This window comes from Eublepharis macularius, chromosome 4 (assembly GCF_028583425.1).
Source record: "Eublepharis macularius isolate TG4126 chromosome 4, MPM_Emac_v1.0, whole genome shotgun sequence".
Lineage (NCBI taxonomy): Eukaryota > Metazoa > Chordata > Lepidosauria > Squamata > Eublepharidae > Eublepharis > Eublepharis macularius.
In genome coordinates this window covers 113259155-113286385 of record NC_072793.1, presented here as the reverse complement: position 1 = coordinate 113286385, position 27231 = coordinate 113259155, and the positions used below count along the sequence as shown (strand labels likewise).

Below are 27231 nucleotides of genomic sequence, written 5' to 3'. Positions count from 1 at the left end.
TGTAGCAACAAACTGTGGTAGAGAAGGAAGAGGGCATATGGTCCTATTGCCTGTGGATGCCAAGTAAGGTTATGCCTATAGTCAGAACCAAGCGTGATCATGTACATTTGAATATGTAGCTCCAATGTTTAACCCTCGTGCTAAAAAAACTTGGAACAGTGAGCCTAAAACTTTTTGCTAAGGAGTCACAGTATTTTCCAAATTAGAACACACTATTATTTGACCTGAATGAAATACTGATTCTTCAGTCAGTTTGTTCTGTGTTGTTTGTAATACCTTCAGTTTACTGTAGAAAATCACTATTAATGCCTGGTCAGATCCTAATAGTGCTCTGGGGTATTGAGGTTGTTTCTGCAATTTGTCCATGACTGAACAAACAGAAATTGCCTTATACTGAACTGGACAATCTGGCCATCTTGCCCAGTATTGACAGTTTTGACTAGCAACTAGACACTTAAGTTGAAATTGCTAAGGAATGAATCAGGCATTGTGCATGCAGAGCTGCTGTTGCACCATTCAGCTCCCCTTGACTGTATTGGGTTGCTCTTGAAATTGTCACTACTGATGTGGACACAGCAAAAGCCTGCATCCTAATGAGTATAGGTTACTGGAAGACATTACTGTACATTGCATCCTATCATAGTAATTCAGTGTCCACTCCTGGTCCTTACAAACAGAATTTTAAAGTGTCTTGGATCCATTATGAAGTATGCCTCATCTCCCATGTCATTTAACAATTTGTACAATTAACCTTGAGCTCTCACCTCACTATACCATCTCTGTGCAGAGTCCCTATGACAAGGATACAGAGAGAGAGATTCTTGGTGACTGCTCAACCAGTTACGGAACTTTCTTCCATTGGAGACTTGCTAAAGCCCGTGGACCTTTCGGAAGCATTGTAAGATGTTTTCATTTGGTCTGGCTTCTAGTGACTAGGGCTAATCTGTTATATTTTTTTTAAAAAGATAGTGTTTTTAGCTTGTGTTAAATCTGTTGTAAGCCACCTCAAGCAGCTCTCTGAAGAAGCATCTGAGAAATAATTTAAATAAAATATTCTGATATATTCCTGATTGTGTTATTCTCTTGGAAAGAGATAACACTCATTTTCTGTTGGAGAATAGACTGACCAAATTATGGCTTCTCTGTTTTGGTAGACTGTTAATAGGGTACACCAAGGACAATCAAGGTTTATTTTGTTGTCAATACTGAAATGTAAAAAAACACAATACTTGGTAAAGTCACTAAAGAAAGAAATGAAAATTCAAAGAATGCTTGTTTAGAATTAGTTCATCAACATTTGTGGAATTTTCTTCCTAGTAATGGAATTTATGAAGGTTCTTTTGGCTGCAGTATATTGCATTTGAAAGACGTTATATGCCCCATTTTATGTAACAATGCTCTGTTTCCTGATGGAAGGGGCTTTCTAGATCATTCCATAGACAAACTGCACAGAAATTGTGTGAACACACTGCAGCCTGTCTCAGAACTTAACACTCATGAGGTTTTATTTTCGGTATAATTATTAATGTGCAGTTGCATAATGAAGTTTTCAGATAAATATAAGTCACTGAAGGAAAGGTTGAAAGGCAAGCTTTATATTTTTTTCACTTTATATATTTTTCTTAGAAGGAACAAGACTATAAGATTGCTTTAATTTTGCAACCCTCCCCCGCCATTGTTCTTCATTTGGGTGTGCCTTTTGAATTGGTTTTTTATGATTTAAGGTTTTAATCCCCCCCTTCCTTTTGGATACCTTAAGTAGAAATTAAGTAATAGATCAAAGAAGCATGTTCTATTAAATGTGTCAAATATCTTAAATATTAAGGCTCTTATAAAATGCGAGATTATATTTCTTTAACCAAAAAAGAATTTGAGGTCATAGTGCTAGTAAATTTGATAAAAATATTGATTAGGTTATAAGTCTATTCCTATTAAGGGTATGCTTAATAGATACCAGTGAAATTTACTTGAAACTATGTAGAATTGCACAGAATGAGAGACTCATGGAAGGCAAACTACAAATGCAAAGGAAACAACCATGAAAAGTTTACGGGCAGCCCAATCCAAAGGGCCGGCCCTGTGGCTGTGTCCATATGTCAGTATAAAAGTGGCGCCACTCCACCAATCCCTGTGGACTTCCACGGGAGAGCCACGCTGATGCCCAAGCTTGGCAAGGTGTGGCATGGCCACTGCTGAGAACATTCACCCACTGTTCCCCTAACAAGCCTGCCAGCACTAGCCAGTGGCTGCACAACTCCCCGACAGGAGCGCGAGGGGCAAGTAATGGTGCAGCCAATGAGCAGGCTGCAATTTCCACTGCCCAGCAACACTCCCGCCCAGTCAGGGAGCAGGCATCCCTGCCCTGGGGGAGTAACACTGAAGGTGCAGGTGGCAACTGCCCTCTTGCCTGCTCAACCTCCATTTCTGATGAGGGTTAGGATGGTGGCTGAAGCTCTGCTCACTTGCAAATCCCCCCTCCACTGCCCCAAGAAACATGTTCTCCCTCCCTGAAAAGTGAGGCCAGACACGTGGTGGGCCCCTGCACCTGGGAGCAGCCTCCCCCAAGGTCAAGGACAAGCAGCTCCGTAGAGGCAAGTGAGGGCGCGTTCTGCAACAAGTGACGGGGCTGCACATTGAAAATACATTGGAGAGACTGGAAGGACTATTGGATATGATGGGAGCAACGAATGCCCATCAACTTGCAGCAGCTCCATTATACTTCACTGCCTTGAAAAGATGCAAGAAGAATGCAGGGTGGACCTCGCAAGCCATGCTCCAGTCCCAGGATGATGCCCCTAGAATGGAATGATGGCCTGCGGGACCAGAGAACCTGCTCCGGTGGCTGCCATCCCAGTCTCCAGCACAAGATCCCTGAAGTCCATCCCTACCTCCACAAAGAGCAAACAGGAGAGGTGTCTGGTCTCACAGGGGAAGAATTCCCAAGATCCCAGGATGTCACTTCACATTCTCCTCCTTCCCCGGCAGCAACCTCACTCCCCACATGCAGAGGTCCTGGTTTATCAGATGCCAGAAGAGCTGTTGGAGAATGGGTCTTCCGTGGCACCACCACCCCTCATCAGACATGCACAGGCTATACTCCAAGTCTCACCCTGCTGCCTGGGGAGGGAAGAGGGAGGGAAGCTGGCCAAGACCAGAGCTTCCAAGGTGCCACTGGACACCTGCTCCGTTAGGCAGCTGAGCCATGCGAAGGCACGGAGCTACCTGGAGCCTCCTTGAAGCCACCCCACCTGTCCCAGCCAGAGTCAGAAACTATTTGCTTCTAAGTGTGAAATGGAAGCCCTTTAGGGAAGTGGAAGGGGGCTCCTGTCACCCAAAGACAAGGGTAGGGGTTGTTGTTCAACACATATTTTATTGAACTGTGAAAAGTGAAGAGGGTGTCGGGACACACATCTTCCCAATGTCAACCAGCCAGGAAGGGAGCAAAGCCAGCCTGCTCAGCAGTTGGATCCATGATTCCATTCCTCGTGCTGCCTTCATAGGAATGAGGTTGAGATGCGGGCTGCCTTGGGGACTACTCCCTGGCTGGTCTTGAATGGCAGTCGAGGGGGGATCACTGTGGGCTGAAACATCCATGCTCCTTTGCCTCCCTGATGGGCTACAACCTGCCTGAAAGGGAAACAGACACGTTTGGCAAGGGGCCTAGCCTTGTCAGACTGTCATGTTCTGAGAGGGTGTCCACAGCTGGAAGCGATGGCGGCAGCTTCATTGTCACGGGTGCTTCTAGCATCCATGTGATGCATGCCCATCCAGTGGGACAGTACTCCTCATCTGCATCTGGATAGTCTGCTCCTGCAGCTGCTTGTGGGTCTGATCTTGTGAGAGAGACAGTCGAGGGGCTGTGCACCTGCCATTGACAGGGAGTTACAAGAGCAAGCATCCAGCCACCTCAACCTGTGGCTGCTCTTTCTCCCCTGCCTGAGAGTGGAGCCCAGCCAAGGGTGTTTGATTGGAGGCCCAGCATGGGCTGTTGGAATCCATCCACCCTGTAAAAGTTGTGCCAAGCATGGCTTCTTGGAAATACGCCTCCTTGGCAGGCATGGACTGTGCAGGCTCACAGTCAGGGGCCATGTACCCTCCCTGGTGAGCCTCATCTGCAGAGGTGGGGCGCCTGCTATAAAAGAAAGGAAGCTGGTGGGAACAGGTGAGCCGGCCAGGTGAGCCAGCTGTCTCCTCAGCTCCTTCTTATCTGTAGGTGTGCCCTCAGTCTCCTTGAGCCAGGATGCAGGTGACGGGAAACCTGTAAGGCAACTTGAGTGGTGGTTGTTAGTCAGTCATTGTGGACTTAGCTCTCCTCCCGTGAGTCAGTGGACAGCATGCCCTGAATTTTGCCAAGTCCCCCCTGTGCTCTCTTGCCCCACCACTGTGAGCATTCTCTCCCACCTTGTATTCTAAGTCCTTGTGGCACGGGGCTGCCGGGCAGAGCCTCTGGCCACCTCCCTACTTACCTGGGTTCGTGGGCACTCCTTATGTAGGGTGCTCGGGGAGTTGATTGGGCATGCAAAGAAGGTTTGGCTGCCACCAGGCCATGAGCAGATTGGTCCCCATGGTAGTTGACATCCATGGGCACCCATGATCTAGGCCTCCGTTTTTCATAGTGTAACTTTCTGCTGGTGTTGGGGGCTTGCTCGGGCCTGAAACAGCTTAGGGCGCTGACTAACTCATGCCTTGCCCCCCAGCCTGCCCCCCTGGCCGCCACCGCAAGGACTTAAACCACACTTACTCCCATGCCCGGCCATCGCAACCAGATGCGGGTGGGGGTCTGAGGCAGAACGGCGCTGCGGCCAGCCACTGCCATAAAAGGGGTTATGCCAGTGTAAGCACAGGATATGACAGTGTAACCCTTAGTCGACTCCCTGAGTGCTTTCCACACACCCCTTCAGGATTGAACTGTAAATATAAAAAAAACCCCTACTATTTTATAACAAAACTTTATATAATGAAAAGCATCACAACAGGTTTCATAAGAATACTGTATATACACATGCTCCAACATACTCATATATTTTGACAATAAATCATAAGTGTACTGAAAAAGAATTGTGTGTGTGTATGTATTTCAAAAGTTCTGTAAAAATATTGAAGGATAAGAACATCGAACTTTTCCAGTTTGGAGTTCGTGTATATATATATATGTATATATATGTATATATATGTATATATTTTTACAGAAGTTTTCAATTGAGATATTAGGAATCCAATTATTTGTTGTTTACATATAGTGATTCACTTACAGTACATTTATAACTTATTTTCAAAATCTATAAGTATATAGGAGCATGTGTATATATAGTAATCTTATGAGACCTGTTGTGACACTTCATTGTATAAAATTTTGTTATAAAATATGTTTCTTTATATATTTAGTAAGCTTTTCACGGTTGTTTTCTTTGCGTTTATGTGTAGAATTGGGCTGTTAGGATTTCATTTTCAAATAAAATGAGGGTATTTTTACAGTTTTGAAGTAGTACATATCCCAGAATCTCAGAAATGTTGCTATTAAGTGGTAAACTAAACAACTAGAAGACAAGTAGAAAATGTTAGATCTTGAACTTAGCTGGAGGTCTCTGGAACAACCATGTACGACAAATTTTCATCCTCGTTTATTAGTAAATTATTATGCCATGGAGCTTGTTCAGAACATTCGCTAGCAAATGGTTAAAACAAGGATGAGATTGGATTGTTGGCCTTAAAACATACTGATACATGCCAAGTGACTTTTTGAAATTGTATGTCTGATGCCTGAAGAATTTAGAATTCCTAATAAATGTCAGTGTTTAAACAAAAATGACACATTCCCATGGTATATTTAATTTAATCATTAAGTTATTGTAATTCATATTTCCTATCAACTGTACATTCTATTCGGTTTCCATAACAATTAAAAAGTTGGTTGCAGTTAAATAGTCTTTAGACGTCCTAAGACTGCAATCCAAACCTTCGGTCGTGCAGCTCATATGGATTGCAAAAATTATATCTGCTTAGAAATGTCCCTTTCCTAACTACATGCAGTTCTATATAGTATGTGTTGTCTTCCTCTGTGCACATGCAAGGATACTAAGCAAATTAATTTATTCAAACTCCTGTGCAGCTATATTTAGAAATTAGAATAAGTTATTGAATAAAATGGGATTTATTTAAGAGTTAACATAAAAGACCAAGCTGTAAAAGTCCAGAACTTTAAAAAATGAGGGCTAATTATAATGGCAAAATAGTGGCTTCCTACCAAACAGCAGGGACATTTGCTTTCTGTAGTCATCATAGATACTATTGAATTGAAATGGAAAACATTGTGAATGAATGCAGGCGGCTGAAGAGCATACAGTAGCAGTGCAAGATCACCCATGTGGGCTCAGTGGGTGATCCTAGTGAAATATAGAGTGACTTCCTGTGGATTCTAGTGCCTGGGATGACTTGATTGTCCCCCAAGTCCAGTAAGAAGCCCACAATAATAAATACGTTATATGGTATTGTGTGACTTAAACAGCTTATCAGAAATTTTCCCTATGATTCACTCTGGCATAAAAAAGTCTGTGTTGAACCTGACATGTTTAACAGAAGAGAGTCATGACTGAATTTTAAGATAAATGTGAGATTTCAATTCTTTATTTGCATAAAAGCATGTTTTTTCGAAGTCCAGTTTTTTTTTAACTCTTCAACTAGCTCCCAAATTACTCTTCCACACTTACATGCATAGCTAATTTATTTAAGCTTAAAATGATCTTACCACCTGTCCCAAAGACAGCATATATTACATTTTTAAAATGTGGCTACCACTTGATTATGATTACATATCCCTAATGAGACTGCTTTATTGGCTGCAATTGTATTCCTGAATTAATAAATTACTGAAGGGATTGCTGCATGGCTGAAGGTAGGCTTTGCATCTGCACAATTAAAAGTATAGCAACAATTCGTATTTTAAATGCTTGTGTTGCTTTTAAAAAAGAATTAAGGCTCCTGATGTCTCCAAAAAATTGGTGAATCCCAAACACAAACTGTTAAATTTGATTTGTGTTAATAGAATTGTTTGTTAGTGTATTGTACTGGAGTTTAATAAAGTTTTACGGCAAGGGAAATTTTAACATGTATTTGTGTTTCTAGGTACGAGCACACCAGTTAGTTTTACCACCTTGTGATGTAGTGATCAAAGCTGTAGCTGACTATGTCCGCAATATTCAGGACACCTCTGATTTGGATGCCATAGCTAAAGATGTTTTTCAGCATTCACAGGTAAAAAGGAAACAACTGTATGGTTGTATGCTGCTGCTTAAAACTCTGTGCATGTGTACCATCACCTATTGTCTGAATACTTTAAAATGTTATAAATGGGTTCCTATCATTAGGTCATTGGGGCTGCCTTTCTGTCAAGCATATATTGTAGTTTTTTATTTTGTTTACAAATTTGCATAATATTGGAAACATCTGTATGGGTGATAGGAATGTCTGTTGTATGCATAATTTTACTAAAATCTCTTAACCTCATTTTAGTCACGAACGGATGACAAGGCTAAACGATTTAAGAGAGCAGTTGCATATTATTCAGCAACAAATAAGCCTATGCCATTTCATCCAACACACTACCTAGGTAAGTGCTGAAATTCTGATTGCAGTAGTCTTTGGAAAGAAGAAAAATAATAATTTAAAACAATATCTTTCTTTTCCATTACTTTTTATTAGAGATAATATTTATGGTCGCTCAACAGATTGAACTCTTCCCCAGTAGCATCCATTACAGCAGTAAATGTTAATTGTATAGTGGGTACCTATTGCTGATGCTGATCTAGTTGGTGCCTGCCCCTTGCTTGTGAAACTAGGTCTTGTCACAGATCTTCTGACCTGCTAATGTTCTGCCTCCATAATCTCATTTTGGAGCAGTGTAGTGGCACATGTTGTCATTTCACAGTTCCCAGCATATCTGAAGACTATTTGATTTCTGGATCCATGGATAACCAAAACCTTAGTAACGCATTCAGGTTAGTATTGGATGGAAGACTTGGATTGAAGGACATACATTGATCTGGGAGGGAGGATGAAAGAAGTAATAGTAGCATAGTGATGCTATTACATTAGTTAAGCATGTTTAAACATTCTTAATCATGAAATAGTAGCATACACCTGTAGTGCATAGAAGTATTTGTGGGACTGCTCTATGGTGTTCCTGTCATTCTTGGCAGAAAGTCTTGGATAACTATGTTAGATGTTTACTTGCTGTCTACTTGAGACTTTCTGTGGCATGGGATCAACCTTTCCCCCCTCTCCATCCTGTTCCATATGTTTATGCCCTTTACACATTTAGAGTGAGGCCACGTATGGAGAATCTATACACATGTAATAGTGAAAATCTAAAACTAAAGTCTTTATTAAATGTAGAAGTCTTTGCATGAATAAAACTACATAGAAAATACTTGAAACTATGGCAAATACCATCTGAGTGACTGTCAAATCCCCCATCTGTGTGTTTTTTCTATGCTGAAATGATGTCACTTCAATTTGCAATGGAAATCTATGTGATTTAGGATTGTTCATATGAGATAGTAAGTGTTGAAGTGCTTCCTCATATGAAGGACATCCTGCCACTTGCGTACTCCTCCCATAATCCTTGGAGGGAAGGATATTAGGTCATTCTTTCTGCCCCCAAGGAGAGTGTCCCCCTTCTTTACTCCCTCTCGTATCCCCGCCGATGTGGGGGTACAAGGGACTGCCTTACACTGGCTTGTCTCTTTTCTCCACGGTTGGGGACAGAGGGTGGTGCTTGGGGAGAAATTGTCACCCCGTCACCCATTGGTGTGCGGGGTCCCGCAGGGGGCAATACTCGCCCCTTTATTGTTTAACATATACATGGTCCCCCTTGCCCAGTTGGTGCGAAGTTTCGGGCTCGGGTGTCATCAATATACAGATGACACCCAGCTGTATCTGATGATGGATGGTCAGCCCGACTCAGCCCCAGATGTCCTGGAACATGCGTTTACAGCCGTGACTGATTGGTTGAAACAGAGTCGACTGAAACTGAACCCAACAAAGACGGAGATCCTGTACTTGAGCCACGGGGGACTGGGTTCGGGACTGCAGCTCCCATCCCTCAATGGGGCACAGCTTGTGCCAGTTCCTAGGGTCCAGGAGTCTGGGGGTGATCCTGGATGCCTCCCTGAAAATGGAGGCACAGGTCTTCTTTTTTCCACTTGCAGCAGACCAGACAACTTGTCCCCTACCTGTCTACCTGTGACTTAATTACAGTGATCCAGGCAACAGTCATTTCTAGGTTAGACTACTGTAACTCGCTCTACGCAGGCCTACCCTTGAGCCGGAGATTGCAGCTGGTGCAAAATGAAAGCACCAAATAAGGCGCATATTACACCAGTACTGTGCAAGCTGAATTGGTTGTCAGTGGAGTACCGGATCAGGTTCAAGGTTCTGGTATTGACCTATAAGGCCTTGTGCGGACTGGGGCCAGCGTACTTGAGAGACCATCTCTCCCCGTATATTCCTCGGAGGACCCTCCGATTGGGAGAAAAACAACTGTTATTAGTCCCTGGCCCCAAGAAGGCCAACCTCGCCTCGAGCCAGGGTTTTTTCAGTCCTGTGTGGAACGCTCTCTCTACTGAGACCAGGACCCAGCAGGATTTACTATCTTTCCGCCGGGCCTGTAAGATAGAGTTGTTCCGCCAGGCTCATGGCTGAGGTTGGGCCTCTACTGGCCAGAGGATACAACATCTACCCCCCTCCCTGTGAAAGATGCCCACCACTGTTTGTTTTCAAGCTGCTGTTGGTGTGCTGCTATATCCAGTTGTATTGCTGTATCATTGGTTATTAGTTGTATTGTTGCCACCAGGCAAAAGAGTGCTGCTATTTTTATATGATGTTTTAATGTTTTAATATGGAACACTTTAAAATGATTTTAAGGTTGTTATCCGCCCTGAGCCCGCTTCCAGGGAGGGCGGAATACAAATATTCCTACCTCCTATGCAAAAGCTGGAGGACTTTGGAGATACCTTGGACGTACTGCCGGCACCAGGGTTTCTGGTGCCTGCGGCCAGCCCCGGACTGTGTGATGATGTCATCACGTTATGATGTCATCGCACAGCAAAGCCAGGCCCAGTGGCTGGGGTGGAGCACGGAGGCTGCCCGCGCTCTGCATGCCGCCCTGGCCACCTGCCATGCCTGACCTGCGGCTACTGCACCCAGCTGGGGCATATAGCGGCGGCGTGGGGCTGGCTGGCTTGATGCAGCTGCGGGGCAGGTATGCCAGCTCTATGGCGCGTGCCTCCATCTCCAGCAGCCCCTCCAGCACCCATGGCAGCCGCCTCACTGCCTCAATGGTGGCGCCGGCCCTGCTTGGACAACGTAGTCAAGAGATCAAGGATAAAAAGAAGACCATTCTTTTTTCCAGCAGAAAAGATCGGTGTCAGAAGAGGTTCAACCCGTTCTTATGTAACTATAGGACTCCCCAGATTCCATCCAGACTACAGAAGATCCGCCTGGTTTAAGCCAAAGACATCCTTCAGATCCAACTCTTAGTTCTGCTGGGTCAAAACTTGGGCACAGGGTCAACAGTGCACCTGATTCCAGGCTTCTCTGATAGAGGACAAATTCTAACAGTTTTGGCAGAACTTGGCTTCATTTACTTCTGCTGCCAGGGTACAGCATACCACCAAGCAAGGTTATGCCATCAGATTTGTCTGTTCCCTACACGATTGATTCTTGCAGTTCTCTCATTCCAGCAGTTCTGCAAAGCTACATCGCATTCATGAGACTGTTCTTCACCTTCTAGATATTGCCAGTATGAAGCTGTCCCTTTGGATCAAAGGCATTCAGACATTTATTTGATCTTTTTCACAATTTCCAAAATAAAGAAAGAATGAAGGACCATGTAGGACCTAAAATTCCTCAACAAATTTGTTGCCTCCAAAAAAATTCAAGATGGAAATGCTAAAAATGCAGGGAACTTCATGACATCTGTAGACATCAAAAAGGCCTACCTGCACACCTCATTTTCCCATCACAACAAAAGTATCTGCATTTTACCTGAGGAGGAGATTACTATCAGTTCAGGACTCTGCCTTTTGAACTAGCAGCAGCTGTAAAGGTGTTTATGAAAGTGATAATTGCCTTTCCAACAGGGTTCAGATCCCAAGTAATACATGTTCATCTATATCTGGATGACCTACTATGACGGGCCTCCCTTTCTCCCTCTGATGTTCTCCCTCCTTTGAGGCGGAGGACATCTTGGGTGATTCCCACCGTCCAATCAGGGAGACAGGAACTAATTTTCTTCCTCTTCCTGTGGTGTGTGGGAAACCCTCTCTCTTCAGTTCTGTTCCTGCCTCCAGGGAGAACAGTCTAGTAGCAGACTAGCTCTGCTACTTTCTTATTAAGATTTCACTTTCCATTCCTACTCCTTTGCTCTTTTCTTCCTCTAATCTTTCCTTTTACTTTCAAACTCTGTTGACTTAAACGTTCATAGTTCCTCCCTATCTTCTTGCTGTCCTCTCCTGTCTCTTACTACTCTCCCTGGCTGACTGAGAGGATCACGGCAGCCATTTGGGGCAGCCACCTACAAGATGGATGCCAGGGATTCTGAGGACAGCTTCCCAGACGACAGAGAGGAATACTCCCCAGTATTCTCATCGAATGTGTGGGGGATTGATAAATCTGGTGCCGACATGCCTGGCTTGTACGTGCTCTCGGCAATGAGTTGGCACCGACAAGCCTCCGTGGCTTGTGTGGTCTCCCGGCTACACGTCGGCCTCAGAGCCACAGAAGAGCTTCAAACGGCCCATCCCATTGAGCGGGAGCCAGAAGCATCTGCACACTCCTGCTTTGCAGCTGGAATCAGCGTGTTACCTCAGCCCCGGCTTTGGGGGGGGACAAGATGCCAGGAATCTCCTCAGCTCTGGTGCCACCGTGAATGCACTCCTGCCAGCCTCCTTTAAGACTAACCAACTTTACTGTAGCATAAGCTTTTGAGATCTGCATTTCTCTTTGTCAGATTCAGGATTTTTATGAACTCCAGTAACATTATACTTTTGTTCATATCAATAACCACTGCCTCGCTAAGACAGAAGAATCTTAGACCTAAATGCACCGTCAGTCATACCTGAACTCTGTATCTTTCACAACGATAAGGTACTTCATACTGTCCCCATCTTTCTTTCAAAAGTATATTCCAAATTCCATAGGTTGCAGGAGATTAGGCTACCATATTTCTACATGTACCCCAAATATCCTAGGGAGAGGCTCTAACACAATGTAGACATCATTGCCCTGAACAGTGCAAATCAGAAAGACTTAATGTTCATCAATATATCTCTACTCAATCTGGGGAAGAAAATGCCTTCAGCAGCCGTAGGTGCCAATAGCAAAACGTACGCTTTCGAAGCTTACAAAGCTCTTATTGTAGAGGTTCCTAATGGAATAATGGCTCACTCTGTGTGGAGCGCTACTACCAATGCAGCATTACACAGGAACACTTCTGTAAAAGAGGTCTGCAAGGCAGCAACATGGTTGTCGGATCGACCTTGGTGAGACTCTACAAATTATCTCTATGATTCAGTGGAGACCACCTACAGTAGAAAAGTACTGCAGCACATGATCTCGGACGAAGACCACATCCCACCCAGAAAATGGAAACTGATTTGGGAGCACCCAAGTTGTCCTCTGCCTCAGAGAGAGAATGGACCTTTGGAAACTTACTGTGAAGGGTCCTCCTCCTCTGAGGAAAGGAGGACATCCTGCCCTCCCCACGTCTTCATCCTCCTCTACCCTGCTGCCTCATTCTTCTACCTCCTCTGGGTTATGCTTTATTTACAGTACATGTTAATGCAACAGGTGTTTTTTCTCTCAATATTGACAGTTGCTGAATGATAAATTCAATGTTACTGCTTTGTGGAGTCACCTGAACTGAAGAGAAGGTGTCCCACACACCAAACAGGAAGAGGAAGAAAATTAGTTCCTGCCTCCCTGATTGGACAGTGGGAGTCACCCAACATGTCCTCCTTTTCTCAGAGGAGAAGGACCCTTCATGGTAAGTGTCCAAAGGTCTGTTCTCCCCACTCTCTGGCAGATTTTCCTACCAAAATCAAAGTGATTTTTAAAGTTATAAAGTTTCTTTCATCCCTCCCTGATAATCAGTTATATTTTAGGCTTTTTAGCCCATCCCGGAAACTTGATAGGGGAAAAAGCAGGAGCTGTCTTCCTCTTTATATGAAATGGCACTGGAGGCTGAATAACTCTCAAAAGAAAAAGCAACTTTATTGAACAGGCAAGGATGGAATATGGTCAGTCAGGGGATGAATTTGCTGAGGTAAAATTAGTTGGTAGAACAGAATACTTTAAAAAAATAGGCAAAATAATTTCCTTTAAGCTTAGTTTCTTAGTTATCCAGCTAACAACTAACCTACTAACAACTACATTGAAATCCATACAAAGTTCTCTAGCGTGCATGTGTATAACTAGAGTGTGTTGTGATTAACTTATATTCTTGCTTCAGCAGGACTGTGTAGTCTGCACTTCAGTACCTGTTGTTGCATAGCTTCCTCATCAGTCCTGACAAGGGCCTGCTGACTCCTTCTCAGGTGGTGAGTCACTTAGGATCAATTGTGGATTCAGTCTGTGTTGAAGCTTTCTCCTCCCAGAAAAATGAAGAAACTAAACTGTGGCAAACCTGACAATCTCTTCCAAGTTGGTGGATCTTATGTTCCTCTTGAGCTTCATGATTTCAGCCATTTCCACAGTGCTGTGAGCCTGAGTACACTCTAGGGACCTTCAATGGTTTTTATTTCCTCACCAGCCATCACTTGCCCTCAAGGGACACATGAGACTGGGAGCAGTTGCAGAATTCCCTTTGTTGGTGGACTATTACTTTGCATCTGATCAGAGGCAAAAAGATCCATCAGGAAATAGACTTCTTGATTTCTTGACAGTTTCTTGGGGTAGAGGAGTCCCCTAGGACAATTCCAAGTAACCTGGTCAGCATCAGAGCAGGCCATGAGCATCAATTTCCTGGAACTTAGGTCAATCTTTGGGGTACTAAAATTCTTCCTGACAACGGACAATAAAGTGTACTTGGAGCAGACAGCTATCAGCAGAGCCTTTTATAAATTTTATGCCAAATTGTATAATAAAAAAGAGGTGAATAAAGACTCAATAGCGACATATTTGGGGAAAACGAAGCTCCCAGTAATTTCGGAAGCTTGGAGAGACAAATTGAACAATGAAGTAACGGAGGAAGAAATAAGAAAGGCAATACAGTCAACAAATTTGGGAAAGGCGCCAGGACCGGATGGACTTACAGCCAAATTTTACAAGGTAATGGCTAATGAACTGGCACCATTCCTAAAAGAAGTGATCAATGGTGTTTTAAAGGATCAGCGGATCCCAGATACTTGGAATGAAGCCAATATATCATTGATCCCCAAAGAAGGGCAAGATTTGACCAATGTGAAAAATTATAGACCTATATCGTTACTTAATAATGATTACAAAATTTTTGCGAAGATACTGGCGGAAAGAGTGAAGGGATGGCTTTCTGAAGTTATTGAGGAGGAGCAAGCTGGTTTTTTACCAAACAGACAAATCAAAGACAATTTAAGGACAGTCATAAATGCTATTGAATACTATGACAAACGTTGTGACAAGGAGGTTGGTTTCTTCTTTGTGGATGCTGAAAAAGCGTTTGACAATTTGAACTGGGACTTTATGTTTGCCACCATGGAAAAGCTACAAATGGGAGAAAGATTCATAAGAGCAATAAAGGAAATTTACAGAGACCAGAGTGCAGCAATTGTGGTGAATGATGAGGTGACCAAGAAATTGACTATAGGTAAAGGTACAAGACAAGGTTGCCCGTTGTCTCCACTGTTGTTTATTCTGGTTTTGGAAATACTGATGATACAGATACGAGAAGATAATGCAATCCGTGGAATAAAAATAAAGGACTTTTCCTATAAGGTCAGAGCATTTGCGGATGATATAATGTTAATTGTGGAAGATCCAATGGAGAATATGCCAAAGGTAATAGAGAAAATTAAGGAATTTGGAGATTTGGCAGGATTTTATGTAAACAAAAAGAAGTCAAAGATACTATGTAAAAACATGACTAAACAAAAACAACAATTATTAACGGAAATAACAGACTGCGAAGTAACAAGCAAGGTGAAATACCTGGGAATTGAACTGACTGCAAAGAATATAGACTTATTTAAAAACAACTATGAGAAATTGTGGACTCAGATAGAGCAAGACTTGATTAAATGGAATAGACTGAATTTGTCATGGTTGGGAAGAATTGCAGTAATTAAGATGAATGTGTTGCCAAGAGTGATGTTTCTGTTACAGACAATACCAATTATCTGAGATTCTAAGCAGTTTGATAAATGGCAGAGGAAAATATCAGATTTTGTTTGGGCAGGCAAAAAGCCTCGAGTGAAAATGAAAGTGTTACAAGATGCAAAAGAAAGAGGCGGAATGCAACTGCCCAACTTAAGACTTTATTATGACGCAATTTGTTTAGTGTGGTTGAAAGATTGGATGACGTTGAAAAACCGGAAATTACTGGCCTTAGAAGGATATAAAAAAATATTTGGATGGCATGCATACTTATGGTATGATAAAGTAAAAGCGGACTTCATGTTCTTACATCATTATATTCGGAGAAGCCTATTCACAATTTGGAAGAAGTTCAGAAATTACCTACAAAATGGAATCCCCTCATGGGTGGTTCCATATGAAGTAATAGATCCGAGAACTGTCGATAATGAACAACAGTGTTTAACATACAAGGAGATAACCCGAATGGAACTTTCTAAACTTAAAATAAAGACGCAAGATGAGTTGTCTCCAAGTTACGATTGGTTTCAGTACAGACAGATCAGAGATCTGTATAATTCGGACTGTGTGAAGGGAGGGATAAGAATGGAGAATTCGGAATTAGAACAGGCACTTCTACAAGAGGACAAAAAGGAAATCTCTAAGGTATATAAAGTGCTGCTGAAATGGTATACTGAAGATGAGACAGTTAAAGTGCAAATGGTGAAGTGGGCTATTAATTTTAATAAAGAAATAACAATGGAGGCGTGGGAATACTTGTGGAAAAATACGTTGAAGATCACGACATGTACCAATATTAAAGAGAATGTCTATAAAATGATTTATCGTTGGTACTTGACACCAAAGAAAATTGCGCTAGGGAACGTGAATATGTCTAATAAATGCTGGAAATGCAAGAAACATGAAGGATCTTTGTATCACATGTGGTGGACTTGTGAGGCAGCTAGGAAGTACTGGGGGGAAATAATAAAAGAGATAAGTGAGATTTTACAATTTCAAATAAATAAGAACCCAGAACTCCTGCTGCTGAACTTGGGAATGGAGAGCATTCCAGCACAATATAGGACACTGTTATTTTATATGACAGCAGCGGCTAGACTTTTGTATGCGCAAAAATGGAAAGTGCAAGAAGTGCCAACTATCGAGGACTGGATTTACAAATTGCTGTACATGGCGGAAATGGACAAAATGACAAGAAAATTGAGAGACCTTGATCCAGGACAGTTTAACACGGACTGGGAGAAGCTGAAACAATATTTGGTGAAAAAATGGGAGGTGGGAGGAGAACTGTGGCAGTTTGAAAACTATTGAAATGTAATAAAACAAGAGGGGGGTGACTTTACCGGGGATTGGGGAGTTAAATGAGAATTTCTAGGCAATTATTTTAGTGGATTATTATATTAAGTAGTAATTTCATTTTTGACAGACAATTGTATAATGGAAAAAATATATAGTTAAGATAGAATGAATATAAGTATATAGAAGTTAAGTTAAATTGATTAACTTAAGCTGAAGGTATATGGTGTTTATAGTCATATTAAGAAATTTGGGTTAAACAGATCAATTATTATTGATAGATAGCTATATAATGGAGAAATTACATAAGTAATATAGAGTATAAGTCAAATGGACACCAGTAAAGATGATATGCCAGAAATGTAATATTTAGCTGACATAGTGAAGCCTAGAAGAGAGTGAAAGTACATATATAAGGGACAAAATAAGTCTGATATGAGTAGGGGGAAAATGGACAAGGGGTTGGAAAACTGTTGGAAGTCAACAAAAAGGGGGGGGAAAGGGAGGGGTTAGAATAAAGATAGGTAAAGGAAATTGATTGTATGAAGTCTGAATATAATGATGTCTAATCCAATAAAAAATTTTCAAAAAAAAAATTCTTCCTGACAACATCACCACATTGTCACATTTATGTTTGGATGGACAACACTATTGCCAAGGCCATGTCAGTCACCAGGGAGGTACATGATCTTTGAAACTAGAATAGGGACCAACTTTGGTCATGAAATGGTCAGAAAAGTACCTAGCATCCATCCAAGTGAAATGCATCAGAGGTGCCTGGACCAAGGGGAGTGTCTCTGTCCCAGATCCTATTTGACCAAGTGATGAGTCAGTTTGGCCAGCCTTGCATCAACTTCTTTGCCTCTGTTCTCAGCATGAAGGCCACCCTTTTCCAGTTACAATTGTCCACAAGTGGAACAGACAGATGTGCTTGTCTCCAGGTGGCCGGAAGGCCTGCTATAAGCCTTCCCTCTGATCCCAATGATTTTCAGAGCCTTGAACAAACTCAAGAGTGGACGTGATCTTCTTGGCTCCACATTGGACAAAGAGACCCTGATTCTCACATCTGATCTCACTGTTGGTTCAGCCACCCTGGATGCTCCCAGTCCTTTCAGACAGTGTCCCAGTGGCCAGCCTGGTTGTGCCCAAGCATTTGAAGATTGCGTGGAAAGGACTACTGCGTCAGGGGTTCTCAGAGCAGGTAGTAAAACCAATGCTGGCAATTAGATAACTATCAGTGGAAAGAATTTGTTGCTGCACCTAGAAAGCCTTCATTAGATGGTGCCACAGGATGTTCCAAGACCCCCAATGAGGGTCTACAAGATGGGCTTGACCAAGGTCTTAAAGTGAACATACACTGTAAGCAAGTAGTGGTCCTGGCCTTGATACTGTCTTCAGTTGAGGGTGGTCCTCTCTCTCGCCACCTGGCAGTCAAGTGTTCCCTCAGGAGCTGTACCTTACAGCGCACCAGTGGTTCACAGTTTCCTGTTTTGGAGACTTCATGTGGTTCCCCAAGTGCTTACAAAAATCTCCGGTTGAGCCACTGTCACTTCTCACACTTAAGGTGCTGTTCCTTACTGCCATCGCCTCTGCCAGACATGTTTCAGAACTGGAAGCTTTATCTATAGCAAAAGATTTTTGCATTTTCCAGAAGGATATGGTGGTCCTCTGGCTCGACCTTTCCATTCATCCTAAAAGTGAATTCTATCATCCCCAGGGCTCAAGAGGTCTATTTTCCATCCTTTCCCCTATATTTGTCACAGCCCCAGGAAAAGAACTGGCATACTTTGGATGTGCACAGAGCCTTATGTATCTGCATTCATCATACAGATTCTGTTGAGAGATGAGAAATTCTTTTTATAGCTTACCATCTGGTATGTAAGGGCAGCAGTGTGTCTGAAGTGTCTCTCAGCAAGTGGCTTAAAGAGTATCATCTTGGCCTGTTCTTCTCAAAGGCTTAAACCCCCAGAAGGGATTACAGCCCATTTACCCAGGAGCACAGTCACCATAGCTGCCTTTCACTCCCGTGCATCAGTTGTGGAGATTTGTAGAGCAGCCATTTGGGCAGCAACATCTACCCTTATATGCCTTTACAAAATGAACCCATATGTAGTGGTTGATGCAGCCTTCGGATGTCAGGTCCTTCAGCAGGTGGCGTAAGATGAACAGACAGAGGGTTGCCAGCCCTCTTGGGGTGGAAACTTTGTAACATCCCGAGCATCAGGATGTCCTCCTCAGATGAGAGAGAAACTTTGGAGTTACCGTGAATGTTCTTTCTATTTGAGGTAGATGAGGACATCCTAGACCTTCCCTTATCTAGATGATTCTGGTTGCTTATGTGGGATCTTGAGCCCTCTTCTCTCATACGCTATAACCCTCCTTCTCTACTGTTGCAGTTATTATTGAATGTTTTCTACTTAGATTGGGGGTGGCTCTCTGCCTTACCCCTTAGTTATTCAATTTTCAGGTTAAGTTCTGTTGACTGCAACTAGAAATGACACACTTGATGATTTTCTATGAAAAATTCTGGATGTGTCTGAACTGAAGAAGGGAGACACTCACTCTTCTCAGGGGTGGAAAGAATGACCTAATATCCTACCTCCAGGAATTATGAAAAAGGAGTACCAGGAAGTCTTCCTCTACCTCAAATAGTAGAAACCTTCATGGTAAGTCCAAAGTTCCTTTCCTGCTTATTCCAGATAAGCTACACAAAAGTCTGCTTACTATGAGATAAACTATCTTCTTAACGGACATATATTTGATTTGTAGCGGGGACTGAGTTCTTTTTGGCATGTGATTTGGGGTAACATACTAGGAGCAATCCTCCATTTTTTGGATAAATCCTAAGTAGCCAGTGTTCATCCGTTTAATTGAAAACAGATAGTACTGGATGTAAAGTAGTATTTGATCTTGGGTCACATGTTAAAGGTGTCTCCATGTAGTTGAATAATTTTTAGTTTTCAAAGTCTGTGTTCTGACCATCTGAAGAGTGTGTTACCAATAACAGGTGAGTTGCAGGTTCTTTATTGCTATGGTAATATTCATAGTAAGATTAAGCATTCTAATTTTCATGTTTCCATTTTTGCTCTTTATGTATGGGTATGAATGTGTAGGATTTGAGCAGACTTTACTCATGTGTTAGACTGCTTTACTTCCCATTCTGTTGGTAAAATAATGGTAGTGATTGTAATATGAGCAGAACATAGAAAGCTATTTGGGAGTTGGTGAGAAATAGATAAAAGGAAACAAACAATGTGTGTCTCTTGAGAGAAACAGAAGAGAAACCAAGCTTATGTGCATAGAAATTAAGGAAAATTGAAATAGAAACAGATAAACTGTACTTTGGGAAATGGGGTCAGGGTGTAAAAAAAAAAAATCATGACAGGAGACATTTATGCTTGCCATTGCCTTTTTTGTAGTATTGGTTATCTAAAATGCATTTTAGTTCAGGTCATGTATAAAACAAGATTATAGTATCTATATATATTTTAAACAGTTGTTTTCAAATTCTGTTAACAGCTAGACCAAATCAGTTTGGAATGCCAGGTGTAGCACCACCATATGTTCCTTCTCAGATGCTTAACATTCCACAGACCCCTCTGCAAGCAAAACATGTGGCAAGTACACTCTACTGTGCCCCTTCCCCTTCGTTAGAATTATTTGTTGTGTATGTTGGGGGTATAAACAATTTGCAAGTAGTTGGGAAAAGGTAGCATAATAACGTTTCCCCTCCTTTTTAGGGCCAGCATATGTCTAGTCAAGGTAGTGCGCATGGTCCAGGTCCATACCCCTATAGCCTCTCAGAACCAGCCATCACCTTGGATGCAGGTGGAAAAAATATTTCTGAGCAGAACAACTACAGTAACATTCCTCATGAAGGAAAGCATACACCATTATATGAACGATCCTCTCCAATAAACCCAGCTCAGAGTGGGAGCCCCAATCATGTGGATTCAACATATTTCCCTGCCTCTTCTACATCATCATCCTCAGACAATGATGAAGGCAATGGAGGTGCTGTGAAGTAAGTACGGAAAAAGATGGTACAAGGGCTAGGAAAAGACAATATTGCCACAGAAAATGATTCTGCTTTACATGTCTGCTGCTGTTGCTGTTTGTTTATGCAGTTAATGCTCACTGCTGTTTAATTTTCTTAATAAATATCTGCTGGTGGAGTGCATTTGTTTAAATCATTGTAGAGTCCTAGGGCATGGTAGCTGTGTATTGTGGGGGATGGTTGGAGAGGATGATGCATTGAGTGTATTGGTTATGGGTGGAAAACATGCCCACACTTGCTCATACTTTAAGTAGCCAGACTAATAATATTCAAAGTTTAGAACATAAGAACCTTATGGCATTAGTCAAGAGAAAAGTTTTTAAAATTTTGCCAGATTTAACTAGCTGTGTTTATGGGACACTTTGCACCCAAATAAGCTTATGCTTTGCAATGCTAAATGTAATTGTGAAATAGGAGGAAGAGGTGGTAGCCCTGTTCTAATTCCCCCCCCCCTCTTTTCTTGGCCAAAGTGTGTGTAACTGAGGCTGCATTCAGGTGGCACTTTTGACCAGTTAAATCATGAGTAATGAGACTGCCTTTTTGCCATTTTTTCCCATATATCTTACTCCTCTCTTCTTGCTATATTACAAAGCAATTCTGGTTAGAAAATAACTTTGGCTATCCACAGTGTATGAATGTAGATGCATGGGATGACTAGAGTTTGTATCCTTCCACAGACTGGTATTGTAACCCAGACTTTAAATTGGTTTAGAATCTTGGTTTGTGAGGGGAAACTCACTCTGGTTAACCTGCATGCCTGTATACGTATGTCACACATACTTAATTTCTTGGTGAGAATTCCCTGAGTAAGGAGGGGAGTGTGAGGCGTGCTCAGGAGCTCAATAACAGATCAGGCTGTTGCACATATTAATTTAATATTAGTTAAAAACAAGCAGGAAACCCACAATAACATGTAGAGGTCACTTCATGTCCCCCTGTATCTCCTTCCCCACTCACTCTGTCCTCCTGGCAGCCTTTATAGCTTCTCCTCTTTCCCTGCTTCCTTTTCTCCTTCCTTATTCACCAACCAATCTTTCTTTTATATGCCCTGCCCAAGTCTTCAGCTTTATTATTTACTTCATTTAAATCCCATCTTTCTTCCCAGTGGGGACCCAAAGGAACTCCCATCATTCTTCTCTTCTGAATTTTATCCTCACAACAACCCTGCCAAGTAGATTAGGCTGTCAGTGTGATTGACCCAAGGTAACCTTACCAAGTTTCTGTGGGAGAGAGTGGGTTTGAACCTGCACCTCCCAGATCCTAATATGAAACTCTTAACTGTTATACCACACTGGCTTATCAGCTTCCTTCTTCTCCTCCTCTCTCTGGCATCCTCTTCCTGGGAACAGTCAGGCCCAGTTGAAGAAGTCAGTAGCAAAGCTGTGTTTTTGAGTTGTGTGATGGCCTCTGCCAGGCCTGGCCATGTTGTGCAAATTGTGCAGAGGCTGTCACTGAGTCCAGACAAGTTGTGTAGCATCAGGTAGCCACCACCATCTTTGGATGGGTCACACAAATTAAGTTGTCTAATGGTTACTGTTGGTCTTGGCCTCAATAATTCCTCCCTCCTGGGTTAGAGGGAGGAGAAAGCAGGGATGGACTGAGAGGCCAGAATAGCCCTGGAAGAGGCCTTGCCCCTGCCTTTTACTGACAGCAACCTTGGTTTTTAAGGCTCACAGTATTTTTGCAGTTGCCTAGCACGCCCCAAAATGGCCTCTGAGATCTAGTTCTTAAATTTACAGGTGCTTTTTCTGTTATTTTGTGGGTGCTAATCCCCCTCCCATGTTCTCCTGCAATCGTGTTTTTCCTCAGATTTGTAGAAAGAACTTGCTTATCTGGATTTAATTATTCACAGATGGGACCATGTTAAGAATTGGATATATTGAAATGTACCTTTTCTTGCACTGCTACATTTGAGAAACTGATTTGCATTGGCCATTTAAATAAGGCCACAGAAGTTATTGGCTTACAAGCATAATTATTAGTTTGCCCATTCCTGCACATGTTCTCCTTTTAATCCACAAATGACTGACTGTGCAAGCCTTTGTAAAATATCACTGTTAAGTCACTTTTCCACAAGCGAATAGGCAAGTGGATATTTACAAGCCAATTTTATATGACCTTTGGGTGTGGGTATTACCTTTATTATTAAAATAGTATAGTTTGAGATGTGAAATGCCTGAAAAAGGAGGTCGTTGTGTGTTGCCGCTGAAAAAGTGTCTTTGGATAATCATATTGGCAATAAAAATCATGTGACATTCTTTCTTTAGTCATGTTGGTGGGAACAAATTGAGTTGGGAAAAAACAGGAACCCAGACAGAAAATCAAACGCGTGGGGATCCAGGAGACCAAACAAAGGTAGTGTTCTTACTACTTTTAGCTGTTACTGTTTATCATATAACATGGAAACTATGATTTAATTGCTAATAAACTAATTGCAGAACTGCCAGTATTGTTTAGTAACCTTACTTAAGTGTGTAGTAGAAATTACACTAGTTTACCTAAATGCTGCTCTATATAAGCTTAAATGTTGATGCCAGTATTTTTAATACTGTGAGAGTTGGGAAATAATGCACGATTTTTGATGTATAGCAGTAATTGCAAGGACAGGTAAGTGCCTTGGCCAGTGATCAGACTTCATTCAAGTTTCCTTCATTCACTGGTAGAAGGGAATTGCTTTTCAGGCATTTTCTTGTTCCTGTTCTGAAATATAACTGGAATTTTTAATGTTGCTGGAGCTATGAAAGGTTTTCTTTGACAGGCTTATCTCCAGTGGTTCCTGGGATGCTGCTGTCTAGACGGCTGAGAGAAGCAGTCCTGTACACATGCATGGTCATAAGCTTTTCGACTCCAGTAGGATGGGCTTTTTCTGTCTTTCCCCATTTGGCCCAATCTGGCAAGCAGACATAACATTGTAAGCCTACCCTACTGTGTAGCTCCATTCCAGTTTTCTTTCCTATGTAGAACTTTTTTGTTCCTTTACTTTTATCCTCTCTTCTTTCTCCCCACTCGCACCTTCCCTGAATTTTAGATGCGGGGTTGTAATGGCTTCAACAGAGTCCTTGCTCCACTGGAGGCAACCTGCCACACCATGGAGTCTTTACTAGGGGTGAAACAGCAGGGAGTGAAAGAGGAAGCCAGCTGGTCCTTCTGGGATGGCAACACTGGTGGCAGCAGCTCCATTTGACCCCCGAGACTGTCTGTAGAGCCATGGTGTTGAGAGAGACTCCCACACTCAAGGGGCATGAGGCTTGGATGCCAGCCTCCGATTTCAGCCATGCCTAAACTCAGCTGTAGACAGAAATGAGGGGCACAGCTTAGGCAGGGTGAGGGGGTGGTCATTTCTGCAGTTTACCATTCAGTACTTCAATGAAAGTGATCTGCAAGGCAGCCTCTTGGAGGTCAGCGCATACATTTATATAGCAGTACTGTACGGACAAGGTGGTGTCATCAGAAGCTGCCTTTGGGAGGGACGTCTTCCAGCTGATAGGGACCAGTCAACAGTGGCATATGTCATCCCTCCATGCCCAGCTTTTCTATATTCCAGAAATCTAGATTGCAACACCCTAGGAGCCACCAAAGAATGGAAAATTTTCTTCACTTACTTTGAATTTCCATTCTTGGTGGTTCTAGGGTGCTTCTTACCCTAGTTTGAAGGTACTGGAGCTATTCAGATGTGATGTTAGTTCTCGTTCGGTTATACTTGGCCATCAGAGTTGGTTGTTAGGGGCTTCATCATTTCCATCTGGGAAGCAGAGAAGCCCTTCCTACAAGAGTTGGGGAAAAGCTCACAATGGGGCCTGCATACAGGAGGAGGTGCTTCTCCCAGCAGTCTAGACTGTAGCACCAGCAAGAAGGCAAATTGATGGTAAGTGTAGAATATTTTCCATTCTCCACTCATTATCACTGAGTACAATAGCGTCCCCACCCCAATTCATTTTCTATCTGATTAATCGGGGGGAAGACATAGAGGTCTGAAGTGGACAGCCAAGATCAGGCTAGTCTGGAATAAACCCTTGGTGTACAAGTGGGATAGTAAGGAGCTTTTCAGGATTATCACGAGCTAGAGTGGAACTGAAGGTTCTTATACAGAGCTTGCAAATTCTGCCTCTTCCGGTAGCCAGAGATCTAGAGTTATTACTTAACTAACTTAAATAGCACTACAGGTGTTTTAAAACCCAAAAATAACAAAATAGTTTATTTAACATGAATGGGAAAGGTCAGGTGAAATCAGGATTGAAAATTTCAGTGGTAACTCGATATAGATAACTCTGAGGTAAAATCAGTATATGCACAGACTTTAGTTTTTATGTTTCAGACTAATGAGAGTTTCTTAAGCGCTTTACAGTTAGTTGAATCTTTATTTCGAGATGCTTTTGTTCCAGTGTTTTCCCAAATACTCAAGTACACTTTATTTGACTATTCTCTTACTCTTTTTGATTTCCAGAAGCCTGGTACCTCTTTTCCAGTCCCAAACCCCTTGTCTTGAAACACCAGTTCTCATCTTCAGTTTTTAACTGACCCTTAAGATGTCCAAAGGCAGTTTCTAACCACACCAGATGACTCTTCAGAGCTAACTCCTTGTTTGACTGGATAGGGAAATTCTCCTCTCACTAGAAGATCTATCCCCTTTCTTTGAGCCAAATGGGAGTCTTTGCCTACTTCCCAAACTTGCTTGTCAAATTTCCCCCTGTTCTCCAGTCTGTGTTAAATGCTCTTAGTCAGGACTGAATCTTGAAACTATCAGTACTAGGGGTGTGCAGGGCCAGGGTGATTCGGGTTTCCCAATTTGGATTACGCGAATTGGGGAAAAGATTCAGAATAAAGGGAATTCCGAAGCGGCAAACCAAACTTGGTGGAGACCTTCTCCTAACGCTCCTCAAGTTTCAGAAGGATTGGACTTCGGGGGGCCATGTTATAGCTAGACATGGGCGGCACGATCAGCATTACGATTTGAAAAAAACCTGATAGTGGCGTTTGCGCCATCGGGACCTGGCTAATCGGTGCTGTCCACGGCAACCGATCCAGCGGTCGGGGGTTTGCTTGTTCGGGGCTTGATCGGATCGATCGGTTTCTGTTCGGGATTGCAGACACTCTGGCGCCAGGGGAAAGCCTGAGCTGTGTTTGCCCTCCTTCTGTTGCCCTGGAAATGCGAATGGAAGCCCAGCTTTCCTTGATCAGCAGGGCTTCCTTCCAACCACGGAGCAGCCAGCAACACATCACCATTTGGGAGAAGAGAGGGGAGGGAGGGGGAAGGGGGTGTTCTGTAGCCACGGGCACTCCAAATGTTTTTTGCTTTTTAAAAAAACGGGGCTTTGTAGGAGGAATGGCTGTTTTTCTGTCTGTCACTCTGTTTTTAACCTGCTTTTAAAACACTGTATTTTGTGGGAAAACCTCATTCACGGCTGTGTGTGTGTTTAAAAGGGAGTGGGTAAAAGCTGGATCCAGAAGATTTTAAACGGATCCTCATGAATTCATATGATTTTTATATTGAAACAAAACCAAACAAAAAGGCTGTCATATTATAGATCATGTCCTAGTCTACAGACAGCAACAAAACAATCATGCATCCACTAATCCGTGGTGCTGCCATGGCACAAAAACATGCTTAAAAAGCACGGATCCGCATGGATCCTCTTGATTTTTAAGTGGGGCCACCCAAAATCTACCACACAATCACAGACCATGTCTGTTGCCACAAATGGGACCAAAAAATTCAGCCATCCACTACTTCGTGGAACCGCCACGGTGCAAAAATACAGTTCAAAAGCACGGATCTTCATGGATCCTCTAGGTTTTTACATGGGACCACCCAAAATCCACCATACAATCCCAGATCATGTCCATTGCCACAAATGGGAACAAAAAAATCATTCATCCACCGCTTTGTGGCAGCACCACGGCGCAAAAACATGGTTCAAAAGCATGGATCCTCTTGATTTTTACATGGGACCACCCAAAATCCACCATACAATCCCAGATCATGTCCATTGCCACAAATGGGACCAAAAAAATCATTCATCCACTGCTTTGTGGCTGCGCCACGGCGCAAAAGCATGGTTCAAAAGTACGGATCCTCATGGATCCTCTTGATTTTTACATGGGGCCACCCAAAATCCACCATACAATCCCAAATCATGTCCATTGCCACAAATGGGACCAAAAATCATTCATCCACTGCTTTGTGGCAGTGCCACAGCGCAAAAACATGGTTCAAAAGCACGGATCCTCATGGATCCTCTTGATTTTTACATGGGGCCACCCAAAATCCACCATACAAAACCAGATCATGTCCATATCCACAAATGGGACCAAAAAAATCATTCATCCACCGCTTTGTGGAAGTGCCACAGCGCAAAAACATGGTTCAAAAGCACAGATCCTCATGGATCCTCTTGATTTTTACATGGGGCCACCCAAAATCCAGTATACTGTCCCAGATCATGTCCAATGCCACAAATAGGACCAAAAGATTTAAAATATGACAGCCTTTTTGTTTTGTTTCAATGTAAAAATCATATGAATTCATGAGGATC

The 27231-nt window shown here is 42.6% G+C and overlaps 1 protein-coding gene across 1 annotated transcript in view; it reads left to right on the top strand.

The window, feature by feature from the left end:
* FAM120A (family with sequence similarity 120A) overlaps positions 1-27231 on the top strand; it is a 124265-nt gene that overhangs the window by 22136 nt on the left and 74898 nt on the right. Inside the window, exons 4-8 of the mRNA XM_054977370.1 lie at positions 7123-7251; positions 7510-7606; positions 20161-20258; positions 20382-20665; positions 22966-23053. Of these exons, the coding sequence (XP_054833345.1) occupies positions 7123-7251; positions 7510-7606; positions 20161-20258; positions 20382-20665; positions 22966-23053 (696 nt within the window). The remainder of the gene's footprint in view (positions 1-7122; positions 7252-7509; positions 7607-20160; positions 20259-20381; positions 20666-22965; positions 23054-27231) is intronic.